Below are 12814 nucleotides of genomic sequence, written 5' to 3' on the forward strand. Positions count from 1 at the left end.
TGGTAATTCTTGAGCTTGTTAGCCTGGTATCAATCAAATTTGACAAACAACAAACAAGAAAAGCCATGAAATTATAACCTGGTGGAAACATGGAAGCTTGGTAGAAGATACTGATGTTGCCAGAGCTTTGGCACACCATCAAAGACTCACTCTTGAGAAAAATCCATAGGAAAATAGGCTGCAATGTTTCCTCTAATTATAGAACAACTCTATTTAATTTTAGCTTACAAGCTGATTATAAATTAAACAATGAAGCTGATTATAAATTATCTTGTAAAGACTTATTTGTTTACCCAGCTAGGAAGATGATATTCTAACTGAAAAATCTGGATAATCAAAGAGACTATGCAAGATAAAGCTTTGGGCTTCTACTGTTGAAAAGTAGCCTGGTTTCATGTTAAAAGCTTCCTGTTCTACCCTTAGCCCCTCCTGCAAAAAGCCGAACTACTGCCCCAAACAACTTGCATTGCTTTCAAAACCTTTGGCTTCCAGGGCACTACAACATTTTCTATACCTGATGCATTATTCAGTGTCTCCGGGGCCAGTGGGAGTATTACTGCTGAGAACTGGAAGACAGAAAAAGCACAAACTGTTCATAATTAAACCTTATCACAACTTACTTCTGCAAGTTCTTCTGTCTGGATTTAAAATGAACCCTGAGTGGCATCTACAGTAATAGGAGTCCTCAGTGTTAACACATTCATGTTGGCAACCTTGGTTATCCAAAGCACAGTAGTCTAAAACTGAAAAAGAACAAGACCAACATGTACAATTAGAAAAACAAAATTAGAACTATTATACATTGATATTATGGTACTAGTTACACACAATAGCTATTAAGGAAAAGCTGACATCATTTCTGTCCTGAACAGCCTTTCTGCAAAAAGTAGCACACTTGCAATACCAGTTGGTAAATCAGATTCGATCTGAGTCTTGCATCATTTCTCCCACTCTTTGAACATTTATCAGCTCTTGGATCATCAGGAGCCTTCTTAACACGTTTTCTCAGATCTGGAAATCATGCCTCAGTCAATAACTCTGTCCAGATGTCACACTGTAGACCAGGGTGTAGCAAAGTTTGTTTGATTCTGTTCTGCCTTCTGTCTCTCCAGTCCCAGTCCTGGAATTGCTCTACTTTTCCTTAGTTCCCTCCCAGCTGTATTAGTTCTCAGGAGCTGTTCCCATAGCTTGAGAATATAGGAGACTCACGGCAATACCTTCTATACTGAGGACTGTCACAGCACATTCACTCCCTTTAATGTGCTCCAGATTCATCCTGTACAAAGCAGCTGCAGCTATGAAGCCTGAAAGCTTCAGGTTGATATTCACCACTGATATTTTGCTTATAGAATGCCTTTTATAGGAAGGAAATAAAAATATCACAGCTAGTCCAGTCACTTATTTCATAAGTCTAGTAATTTATTACACAAACTCTTATTTACAGGATACATTGCCAAAGGGTAATAAGGTAGTACTTCAGAGTTTCTTCAGTCAAGCCCATTCAGAAGTGCGAAAGAAGCTGTTGTGGTTTTTTGGTTTAATTTCTTTGCAGGTTAAGCTGTTTCTTCACAAATAAAGTCTTGGAAGAAATTAAAGAAAAGTCACAAACCAGGTGTTCTGTCCCTAGAAAGCTGCCAGCCCCATGTTAGGCAAGTTTACTTGATTCATTCTGCAGAAGGCAGTAACGTGCTCAGCTCCACACAGATATTTAATGAGACAGATTCCCCTTCTTTGCCAACTGAATAATTTTTTCATTATTTTATACTGCTGAGCCTCTCAAATTGCTTTAAGAGGCAGTAATTTGTTTTAATGAAATCAGTTCCTTCTTCAATAGCCCTGCAAATCATGCACATACATAGGTGCGCCAAGATATTTAGTCAAGGTCACGTAGTCAGGAAAGTGGATAATCCATTTAGTTACTTTGAAAGAGCTGCTTTTAACCCTACAGAAAATTTGTGTGGTGAAAGAGCTGCTTTTAACCCTACAGAAAATTTGTGTGGAATCAAGTCAAATTAGACTACTTACTGGCTATTATGTGAGACCATTTTCCTGGCAAGCATCTTCCTGTTTCCAGACTGAATAGCTTCATATAAAAACATATTTACTGAAGATATATTTCAAGGATATAATGTGTCATACAATTAGTCATCTTTCCTCTTAAATTAATTCTAACCATATGTACATTTGTAAGTGTTTTAAAAGACACATTAGGAAATAAGTAGGTCAAAGAATATATATTTTTTTCTGTCTAGCATCACACCTGGGAAACAGCCCATATGGATCACTCCACAAAGTAATCTCCTTTGCATTTAAACCCTGATGAAATGCATTTCTACCACAATACCTGCAACTGCCTAATGATTGGATAGCATAGCATAGCATAGCATAGCATAGCATAGCATAGCATAGTTCCAGCTGGATCATCTGGTCCACCTGCCTGACCAGTTAATGGCTGACAAAAAGTTGAAGCACATTGTTGAGGGCATTGCCCAAATGCCTCTCAAACACTGTCAGGCTTGGGGCACGGGGCACTGACCACCTCTCCAGGAAGCCTGTTCCAAGTGTTTGATCACTCTTCTCCATAAAGAAATGTTTCCTAATGTCCAGCCTAAACCTCTCTGGCACAACTTTGAACCATTCTCTTGTGTCCTACCCCTGGATACCATGGAGAAGAGACCACCACCTCCCTCTCCACGTCCCCTCCTCAGGAAGCTGTAGAGAGCAATGAGGTGGCCCCTCAGCCTCCTTTTCTCTAAACCAGACAAGCCCAAAGTCCTTAGCCACTCCTCACAGGACATCCTTCCAGCCCTGTCACCAGCTTTTTTGTTTGAGAGACAACTGAACAGGTCTTAGAATGCTTTATTTTCAACATCTGAGCAACTGTGATCCTAAGTACTTTCAGATGACAGTCTCTTGAGGGAGGAGCTATGCCTTCTTATGGCTATGCAGCTGCTAATGTACTGTGAACAGAAAGGAAAAAAAAACAATGAAATAAATAACTAATTTTTCAGGCTTGCTTTTTTCCATTTATAGCCTTCTAGGGACCTCTTACTCACAGAAGTAGGTCTGTTGGCCTGTAGGAATAATGAGGATATCAATTTAAATAATGCCTTTCTACTAACATAGCAGTTAAGAAGTGAGAACATTCTCTTGACAGTTGGTTTTGGAGATAAGTTTTATTCCTTTTTTTCAGTATTTTTTTTTTATAAAGTGCCCTAATTCCAACCAGGCCTAGCCCTGCAGACTGGCACTAGTAATTGACCTACAAATTCATTTCACTTTTAGCTTCATGTTTAATTTTGGTGGTGCTTGCTTAGAAAGGAAACTTGCCAACAGCATTCCAGTAAGCAAGTAGGTAAGTTGTCCATGGCATTAAATCTTCCTGAAACAACTGAGAAAAATAATAAATCTGTATTTCTTATATGGAAGTACTGTATTCCTTTAGTTGGTATGCAAAAAATACACATAATTGGTATAAGAGCAAAGCAGAATAATATTTTCCTAATTTTTAAAAGTTTTATTACTTTCATATTCCTGTATTGAGTCATGAGATATACACTAGAATGTGAACACTTTGAGATCTCACTGTTTTAAAGTTAGCCCATGCTATTTCAAGAAGAAACTTTTCTAAAGGATGAATTCATGAAATTTTCAGTGAGCAAGCAATTAATTTAGTTGTCATCTCTCCACGTTTGTGCACCCTGTTTTTCTTGCTTGGAATCAGATGGTAAGTCATGAGAGCTATCGTTTACTTCCAGTTACCACTCTGGGTGTTTACACTGCCCTCTCTGAACTGTGGACAGCATGGGTCATCTTTCTCTTGTATTGTTGGCTTACACTTATGATGTTTATATAGGTTATTCAGACTAAGGAGAACAAAATAAATTAAAGAGAAGAGTAGAAGGAAAGCGTAGGAAGAAAAGGTGATGGAGTAAGTAGAGGCACAAGTAGGATTAAAAAGAATGTGTGCGAAGAGTAGAGCAGACTCATGGAAGACTCATAAGAACCTAGAAAACAGCCAGAAAAATCTGGCAATGCCAGGACAGCAGAGAGGTGCCAGCAGCCAAAGCAGTGCCAGGAGGAGAGGTCCCAAGCCCAACAGCTGCAGCAATACAGAGACAGTCTGGCACCAGCGCCAGGAAGGAGAGGACAGCATGTCCAGCAGCACCGAGAAGGTAGACAGGCTGAGTGTCCAGCAGCATAATGGAGAAAGAATGGCTTATTACCACCAAACCTGAATGGGATTTTGTTCATGTGAAAGGAGGGCAGTTAACATGAAAAGCTGTTTTAAAAGGCAATGATAGTGCTCTGCCAGCCATACTTATCCCTGAGCAGACAGTTTCAAATACTGATTAGTCTCCAAATTTGTACATAAAGTGTGTGTTGCAAACACTCTGAGTGGTTACAATTTAGTGGTCACTTTGAATGGATACATTGTGAGCTGCTGGTTCTGAGATTTTATTTAATTACTGCCACTCAGGTAACTGGCTGACATGTCAATAAAGCAATTGGTATTGCCTTTGATCCTTAACCAGAGAAATTAGCCCATCAGAAAGGAGGAAAAGAACTTAATAAACCTGCCTGTGAACTAAGTTTCTGTACTTTCTCATTTAAGATTTTAGAAGTCTCAGATACCTTAGAGAGAAACCTTTGACTCTTTGAGAGAACTGCGACGTGTATGTTCTACTGAAATTCTCTCTTTATTCTCTGGATGAAGAGGAGAGTGTAACCTTCATGAAGACACTGCTTTTTGCAAAATTGTTGTATTTGGTGGTCTCTGGTATATGTGTAAATTAAGATCTTTCTTCTGATCCTGCTCATTTAATAATAAATACTTCAGTGAAAGGAATGCTTAACTAGCTTAAGAGTTATCACTACTGATTCACTACCATACACAGTCTCCTTTACAACATTTTCCAGCAAGGATGATTATTCATTGGTGATGACATCTGCAGAGGCTGTACATTCTTGGTAGTAACATATTCCTCAAAAACCTCCAGTTGTTCAAATCTGAAAAGTCAAATTCTAGAGACTGAGAGCTAATAGGATTTGCCGACAAATTAGCATGAAAACTGGATATTACCCAGCCAGCCTTTTCCTGTTCAAGAAACACAGAGAGGCTAAGTTCTGCATGGGTAAAACATAATTAATATATATTGAAGCATTCATGTGCTTTATCCTAACACAGGTAAAGATTGTGAGGATTAGCAAAGGTTATTGGATGAACTTCTGTGGAGTGTTAGATGTAGAAATTTGGGCCAGAACTTCTAACAGGCCTTCATGCCTAATAGATATTATTAGCTGCATTTTCAAAACAATTCAACTTCAGAAAGCAGGTTCTTAAAATGGTAGTAGCCAAATTATGCTGAGGATAAATTATGCTGAGAATTTTAAACACTCTTATACTGAGATCATGAAGCTATAAGTAAGGCTAATACTGGCCAAAAGTACTGAAGTGGCCTGTGGCAGATTTGGGGCCAAAGATTCACTTGGATTCACTTCCATGAGATTTCAGCATGTATTTGAAATTAAGCATACATTTAAGTGCTTGCATGAAGAGAATACCTAACAAATAAGGTGATTTTTTTAAGGACTCACTAGGGTTTTTTTCTGGTGGATACAAGAAGACAATATTCTCCCAAAATATAGCAAGGGATAAAAGGTTTACAAGAAGGCTAATAGGACAGTGAAAAAGATAATGCTAAAATTGTTTGCTGTGTATAAATGTGGAAGAAGAGTGAGCTACTTGAATGGTAATAGAGAGGGAAGTATGTTTTGCGTTAAAAAATTACTATACTGTATTTCCACACTCATTCTTTTGAGTTGTAATTCTTAGAGCTGATGTTTTCTTCTTTACTGCCCATAGCAAAAATTAAAGACACATAGTGTATGGGTTCTTAAGGGGGGCTAAATTTTCCTTAAAGTCATCTTCCCAAAAAGAGTTTGAAATCTCTCCTGGCATGAGCATAAAATCAAGTAAGAAAAAGCAAGAAATTGGCCACTTGCAAGTTTTTCCATGTATAGCTTCTGTCTGAAGAGGAAGTTTGTCTGGCTTGCTTTGTTTTTTTTAATGGTCACATGTATCATGCCAATACATTGCTGGCCACCTACATGGATCTGTGTTGTTTCAGAACAGCAATGTTACTTTCTGGTGAAATTATTTGGAACAATTTTCCCAAGTTACCATTCATTATCAGTAAAGGCCTACAAACATGCCAATATGTATTCTTCCTTTTCTATCACTCACATAGGAGAAGAGAAATTCCCATCACTGTCTATGGCTGAACTGGATATTAGTTTACTTTGATTTGTGTCAAGAGATAACTGTGAATTGCTAAACTCATACTCACCGACACAATTCTTTCCATTTGCATCAAGCTCATACCCTTCATAACACTGACACACGTAAGACCCAGGTGTGTTCACACAAATCTGCTCACAGGAATGTTTCTCCACAGCACAAAGGTCCTGAGCTATAAAACAGAATTGCATTAATACAGAATCATAGAATCATAGAATGTATTGGGTTGGAAGCAACCTTTAAAGATCATCCAGTCCAACCCCCCTGCAGTAAGCAGGGACAATATTACTAGACCAGGTTGCTCAGGACCCCATCAAGCCTGACCTTGAATCTCCAGGGATGGGGCCTCCACCACCTCTCTGGGCAACCTGTTCCAGTTATCTATCACCCTCATGTTGAAGAACTATTTCCTAATATCCAACCTAAATCTACTCTTTTCTAGTTTAAAACCGTTACCCCTCATCCTATCGCTACATGCCCTAGAGAGCAGCTCTTCCCCATGTTTCTTATAGGCACCCTTCAGGTATTGGAAATATGAAATTCTCTGTCCTTCTATACTGCACGGGTAGACTATAGCTCAAAAATAAATTTCAGGAAGCTACAAACAGCTCTTTAGAGATGAGCTCATTTTAACATAGATCCTGCCAATGTTCTGTCAAACAGCGAAACTCTTATGGCAGTGGGAACAATCACTCAAAGCTGAGGATCTCATTCTTTCAGCTGAAGGCAATGACTATTGAAGGGCCAATGCTGTCTAGTAGAGTTGCCTGACTGTATGTGACTGTATGTTTGTCTACAAAGTTTGAAGGGCATTCCGTATTTTTTCTTTTGTTTCGCATTTTTTAAAATGGGGGGTTTTTGTTTTTAGTTTTTGGAGGTTTTTTTACATAACCCTCTCAGATAAATAATGACAAGGTTGGAAAGGGAAAGAAAAGGCAAATGCTACATTAAAAGAGTTGGGGATACTTCATTTCTGAGTTTTATGATTTTTCAGTTTTGTGCAAAATACCATAGCAAGTTACCCTTCCCAAGGAAAAGATCTCATTAGAAAAAATTATTATGACAAATGAGGTCAGTTCGGCACCTGTTCAAATGATGCACATTGGGCTTTCTTTTCAATAGACTAAAGCTTTCTGAGAACCCCAAGTTTCTCCAATGAAGTTCCTGGAAAGCAGAGTATTTTGTGTTCCTCAGGATCAGGCCCAAAAGACAGCTAAACACATAGATAAACACATAAAGATAATTTATAGCTACAAAAAAGGCTTTTGGAACATGTTTGAGGAAACTAGCCAAGCAAATACCAATTTTCTTTTATAGCTGTCTGCTTCATATCAAGTGGCATGGTGAAGAGCATTAACAGTCGTTTAACTCTCTTGTTTCAGTATAAACACTCACAAATAGATAATTTTCCAGCTTGTTTCAGCTACCTTTCCTCTTTTGTACTATTTTGTGTATTAATGTAACATTTTAACATCTCTAAAGAAGAATGGAAGAGATTCAGTTAAACAAACAAATACAATGTAATGAGTAAAGAATAGCCATTAATTGACACAGCCACTCTTCTCTAGAAAGTTAGATCAGAGTATGTGAAAGAAGCATCCTTTGCATGCATGCAAAACCATTTTAATAAAACAAATGTAAGAACATTTCAAGTTAAACAAAAGAACTTTATTCCTCTAGTTTTCTTCTGGCAGATAACTAAGTTGCTTTTTTAGTTTTTCCACATGGAAAGTAACAAATCACAAATATGGCAGGTTTTTTTTCCGTCAATGCAAGGGTTCTAATTAGTTCTATTTTTTTTAGACATAATGTTAAAATGAAACGTATCAAGGAACAAAACTATCATCTATTCAAAAGAGAAATATACCCTTTTCCAGCCTGAAACAAAGTTGTAAATTCATTGCTGATTGAAGTCATTTGGTTAAAGGCTTCTAAGAACTGAATACTGATATGGTGTACTTTCCCAATATAAAAAAAAGGTAACAGAAGAATGAAAAAAGAGTATAATTTTAGGTGCAGAAGAATGAAAAGAGAGTATAACATTAGGCAGATACCATTCGTCTTTTCTGCATTGTTTAATTTAGACAGTGTAAAAATATATATTAAAGGAAACTGTTCATGAAAGAGCTGGCAAATGCATCCAAACCTTAGATAAATACATCTGGTTTATGTTGATCATGTATTGCACTAAACATAAACATGATGAAGATTTATTTTACTTAGAGGTCAAATGAGGAACATGTGGTTTCTGTGCACTTGTGGACAATCAGCAGCCAATGAAGGTAACTAAACTGGTCACAGACTGTGGGTTCTTCTGTCACCATGCTTCCCCTTACCTCCAGAAATAACCTGTCCAGGTTGTCCTGGCTTGGTCTCCTTTCCTCATGAATTCTGTTACTTCTCTGGGGATGTTTTAGACATAATGGTCTGACCTTGTCTAGACTGATACCATATCATCTCCCTCCTTCACCAATGATTTGCACCATATTAGCACATTTAAGGCCAGTTTGATGGCTCTCAATATTAGATCTCTGGTGCTAATTGCTAAAATTAGTTTATACTTGGTAATGTAGAAAAAAGTCCATTAGAAGTAGGCTACAAACACACTGAATTACTCATTTCCCTTTCATATTTAGCAAACTGCAATCTACAATCATCTGACTGATGATCAAAGCAAGTACACAGTCAAGCAAATCATGTGTGACAGGTAAGTGGGGAAAAATAATAAAAGACTGAGTCATACCTAAAAAAAAAAAATTGATTCACAAAAAAAAAAATCAGTTGTCAAAATTGATGTTAGGAGTGAGGATGGGGAAAATGTGTGAGAGGAAATTGAATAAAAAAGAGAAATTTTGATTTTCAAATAATTTCCAGAAAATTGAAAGCAAAATAATTCTTTGAAAGAATCTTTTAAAAAAATAATAGCATGAGGAGGGTTTAAAAGAAAGGTTTTAAGGGTAGAAAAGTTTTAAATTAAGCATTTTAAGAGGGTCATAATGAAAAGAACAGGTTAGAGAATATTACTGAAATGTGATTACATAGTTAGAGCCATCATTTGGGATTCTGACCACCCTCTTTCTGAAAAGCTATATACCAAGTATGCAGAAGCAAAGAAAATAGGCTGTGTGAAAAAATTGTTCTTGTCACTATTCTTGTCTTGGCTCATCTGTTAAACCAAGTAATAATTAGGAAATATTCCAGATTGGATTGATTTTTTTGCATCTTCTTGAGGAAACAAAAACACAAATAAAATGTTAAAGCAGTTTCATTTAACACAAAAGTCCCTATAATTCACACACATCCATATGCAATCATCTACATTCGGTGAAGGATGCTGGTGAGGACTAGAAAACAGAGATTACTAAAAGCAACTCATCCCATCGCTGGGGAGGGAGGTGAACAGTTCTAAAGCAATTTCCTGGTGTAGTCCAGATGGTTTGAAGACACTTTCATGCAGCAGCGAGAATGCCCCAATCACTCCAGTGCTGACATCCTTCTGTCCCCATTCCTATTTACTGACTGAAACCATGTGTCCCACTGCACATGTAAGGACTCAATCCCCAAGCTGCAGTCGCCTCAGATACTGAAACACTCTTGCTGTTTCAGTGGTCACTAAGTATTTGATATAAAATACAACACTAAGCACAAGGGACCAAGAACCCTCTAATCCCAAACGACCTGATTGTTTTATGGCACTCTCCTGCGATGTGGAACATGCAAGTTCAAACACAAGGATAGAATTTCATCCTTCATCCTTCACCTTAATTCAAAATTATCAATTGTAAGGGGTATATCCTATGCTCTCACCATGACTGTCTCCTCTTGCTTTTTGTAAAGACATTTTCCAAAATTTTTCTTATGGCTAAAATCAGTTTGGCAAATTTCACTTGAATCCATGCACTGTCATCAGATAAGAAACTGCATTTTTAGGAAGTACATTTTCCATAAGTAGTTAAAAATAGAATTACATCATTTCTTTAAAGTAATGGTGAATGCATAAATAAATTTGGCATACCCATCTAATGTAGTCTGCTGCTAATTACTAGGAAGCAAGTTAAAATGGATAAATGCTGCTTACAAAGATCACAATTAAAGTGTAATAGTTTTGTTACTGTAAACTATAAAGCAAATTACTTAAAACTGAAAAAGTCAACCTTTTAAAGAAGGAAACGTAAACATAAGCAAGACTTTTGAGACTATTCTTTCCACTGTTGCAAACCCTGATACTTCAAGCAGCAGTTAGGAAGAGCTTTTCAGAATGGCGAGTTATTTCACAGTTCTCTAGTATGGGGTTTATTGGATCCTTCTGTACTATTTAGTACTGGCTGCCATCTAGGCAACTTACTAAAGTAGTCAGATTCACTTCACACAAGGTGATAACACAGTTTTCTTTGATTGTTGCTTCACTGAACTCATTTCACCAATAAAATTCAAATTCAATTTTATGTTGTTACAGCGTACCTCTGAAGAGCTGTGTATAAAAATTACCTTGATGTATTTCAGAAAGGTTTATAAGAACTTCATTTACACAAAACAAGGATCAGATTCACAACTTCACCTTTTCAGACTCCTCCTGATGATTACCATTAGTTATATACTCAGTCCTTCTTTATAAGCCAAACAAAAAGGCTATGTGATGTTATGCACTTCTTGGGAGCATGAAAGAGAAAAGTGAAGAAAGATAACATACTGCTGCAAGTCTTCTCGTCAGCATTCAGGATGTATCCCTGTTTACATCTGCATACGTAGGAGCCAGGAGTGTTTATGCAGAAGTGATCACAGCGATGCTCAACTGTGCTGCACATATGGGGTACTGAAAGAAAAAAAGTAAAAGGTTATTGACTGCTGGTCTTATTTATTGTGGTCATAACAAAAAAAAATGGTGTAGAAAATTTTACTGAAGTGATTTAGAAATTCCAAAATAAGTGTTGACAGTAAAGACAAAAATGCTTAAGCCTATAAGACTGAAAAAAAATCCTTAATGAACAGTACTATGTATTTATTCCTAAAAAAAGTAGGAATTTAGATATTTTCTGTCTGGTTGACACCGGTGGCATGTTGGCCTGTTTTTGGACATAAAATTACATGTGGAATGGAGATATAAACAAAATAAAAATATACAATAGAGTATCGGGAAGCACTAATTACATGGTGGTCCCATGAAGACAATGAAACAAACCTACCATGTTCAAATTTAGAAAATAAGTGGAATTTAAGTACAAAATATTCTAGAGAACATCTACTTTTTAAAAAAAAAAAGAAAATCACCACTCAGCAAAATATTAAAGAAGAATGACTAGAAAACTTGATGAAGAATCTTGCTTGCTTAGTTATTAATGTTGAGAAACACACAAGCAATACCTGATGACACTGAGGTCATGTATCTCCAAGATTCAATAAAGGGGAGCTGAGCTGAGCTACACTCCAGAGTAGAAGTCTTTCTGAGTCTCTTTTTAATCTCTTTGTATTTTATCTCTTTAATAGCAAGTAGTAAAATGCAACAGACTGAGACAGTAAGAAAGAAAAAGAATAGTGGGCCCATTCTGTCAAATTCAGTGCTGAACTATTTTTCTCCAGATCAGTAGTTGGGAGTTAAGAAATCTCCCTGATGTTTTCTTTCTACTGGAGCACTGCTTGTATGTAATTTCTGTAATATATAGGTGAATTATTTCTTGGAGAGTGTTGTGTGGAAAATAATCTATTTTACTCAACAACAATTAGGGATTGATGTGCTCCTTATTGTGCTAGGTTGGCAAAGCTCAAAATTTATGGAATGGATATTAACAGTAATCTGCTTCTCGCAGCCACAACAGAAACCTGATAAATAACTTAACATGTGGTATGTGTGGTACTTGTGGAAAAAAATGTGGTTTTATGATACAGACTATGTATCCGGTCTTTGGTTACCAGAGTTATACATTTATTACTAATATACAAACCACCACAATTCCCAAATCTCTTAATCAGCTTTTGGATTTCATAATTTTCTGCCATAATGAAACTTCACAAGTACTTTTATTTATAGACCTGCTTGGACTTCTTGTCTTTTCATCTTTCCATCATTCAGCAAATGAAGTTTATGACCTCTGATGCTTTCTAAACTGAAGTTCCCTCCTGGCTACATTTCACTACCTTTCAACATCAGGTATAGCTTGTTATGACCAAAGAAGCACTCTCGAATATGACAAATGAAAAGTTTCAGTAGTTTAAGTATCAGAAAATCTTAGCTGATACTAATGCTATAGAACATGAATTTATAGAACATTACTCCAAAAACAGCCAGTCCTCCCATATCAAAAGAACAGAATACTAAAAAAAAAGAAAAAAAAAAAAAGAAATAAAAAAGAAGCATTCAATGCTAAGTGTCCCAGTAACTCAGTCCCTTCTGGAAATATATTGTTACTGTCTGTTACCAATCTTCTGAAATACTATTACATAATTTTTTTCCCGAAGTGTCTCTGTTGCACCCATTTCAAAGCATCAGTGGTACTGTGGAAATCAGTCAGATTTCTG

General features: G+C 36.8%; 1 protein-coding gene across 1 annotated transcript in view; it reads right to left on the reverse strand.

Moving 5' to 3' along the window:
• The window catches only part of MATN2 (matrilin 2), a gene marked incomplete at its 3' end in the record, with an annotated part of 56504 nt that overhangs the window by 22579 nt on the left and 21111 nt on the right, over window positions 1-12814 (reverse strand). Inside the window, 3 exon segments of the mRNA XM_010191902.1 lie at window positions 621-743; window positions 6351-6473; window positions 10992-11114. Of these exon segments, the coding sequence (XP_010190204.1) occupies window positions 621-743; window positions 6351-6473; window positions 10992-11114 (369 nt within the window).

The sequence above is a fragment of the Mesitornis unicolor genome, unplaced genomic scaffold, assembly GCF_000695765.1.
Source record: "Mesitornis unicolor isolate BGI_N332 unplaced genomic scaffold, ASM69576v1 scaffold19089, whole genome shotgun sequence".
In the NCBI taxonomy this organism is placed as follows: domain Eukaryota; kingdom Metazoa; phylum Chordata; class Aves; order Mesitornithiformes; family Mesitornithidae; genus Mesitornis; species Mesitornis unicolor.